Genomic DNA, 1149 nt, shown 5'->3' on the forward strand with positions numbered 1-1149 from the left:
CCATTCCACCCCCCCCCCCCCCCCCAAACCAAGCCATGATTCCAATGCCTGCAAGAGGGAGCAGTGCTGGGCTCACCTCTCCTATTCTTGGGCCGGACGCGGACAGCCACCTTCACTTTGGAGTCTCCCATCGCGCAGCCTGCACTCACTCTCCCAAGGCTTCCGTCTCCGCGGCAGAAGCAGCAGCAGAGCAGAGACCAGCCGGCGGGGGAGGAGCCGCAAGGGGCGGGCCACGCCCACAAGGACTACCACTCCCGGCACGCCCCGCGGCGCGAAGCAGAGCAGGATTTTCCTTTAAGACCCTTCCCGGCCACCGTAGGCCTTTGGCTGCTGGGAAATGTAGTCTTTATGTCTGAAAGGGAAATAATTGTTTAATGTTTAATGCCATACTGGGACTGCTGGGAGTTGTAGTTGGAAGGAGAGAAGGGTGCTCCCGTCTATATTATAGATTTTAAACAGCTTTAGCTGTCATGGAGCCATCAGAGGGAATCCTGGGATTTGTAGTTTGCTGGGGCACCAGGGGTGAATACCTCACAAAACCACAAATCCCAGAATTCTTTAGCACTGAGACAGGACAGTTAAAGCAGTCTCAAACTGGATTATTATTTCTGCAGTGTGTTTTGGACCCTATACTACAGAATTAACTGTCATGGCATCATGCTGTGGAATCCTAGGATTTGTAGTTTGCTGTGGCACCAGGCGAAATGTCTCACAGAACTACAAATCCCAGAATCCCCTAGCACTGAGCCAGAACAGTTCTTGTTTATTTCTGCAGTGTGTTTTGAATCAGAGAGGGCTAAATGTCTCACAGAACTACAAATCCCAGAATTCCCTAGCACTGAGGCAGGGCAGCTAAATCAGTCTCAAACTGGATTATTATTTCTGCAGTGTGTTTTGGACACTATACTGTACTACAGAATTAAAGCAGTTTGAGACCACTTTAACTGTCAGGGCTCCATGCTATGGAATCCTGGGATTTGGCACCAGGGCTCTGTGACAGAGAAGGCTAAATGTCTCACAGAACTACATATCCCAGAATCCCCTAGTACTGACCCAGGGCAGTCAAAGCAGTCTCAAACTGGATTATTTCTGCCGTGTGTTTTGGACCTAATTAAAGTGGTTTGAGGCCACTTTAATTGACACAGTTCC

At 49.8% G+C, this 1149-nt stretch overlaps 1 protein-coding gene across 5 annotated transcripts in view; it reads right to left on the reverse strand.

Moving 5' to 3' along the window:
• KIF13B (kinesin family member 13B) overlaps positions 1 to 169 on the reverse strand; it is a 208059-nt gene extending 207890 nt beyond the window's left edge. For all 5 annotated transcript variants that reach the window (XM_042445221.1, XM_042445211.1, XM_042445238.1 and 2 more), the window contains exon 1: positions 77 to 169. In XM_042445221.1, coding sequence (XP_042301155.1) covers positions 77 to 131 — 55 coding nt within the window. In that variant the 5' untranslated portion in view covers positions 132 to 169. The remainder of the gene's footprint in view (positions 1 to 76) is intronic.
• Positions 170 to 1149: the final 980 nt, after the last annotated feature.

The sequence above is a fragment of the Sceloporus undulatus genome, chromosome 1 (assembly GCF_019175285.1).
Source record: "Sceloporus undulatus isolate JIND9_A2432 ecotype Alabama chromosome 1, SceUnd_v1.1, whole genome shotgun sequence".
Taxonomy (NCBI): Eukaryota; Metazoa; Chordata; class Lepidosauria; order Squamata; family Phrynosomatidae; genus Sceloporus; species Sceloporus undulatus.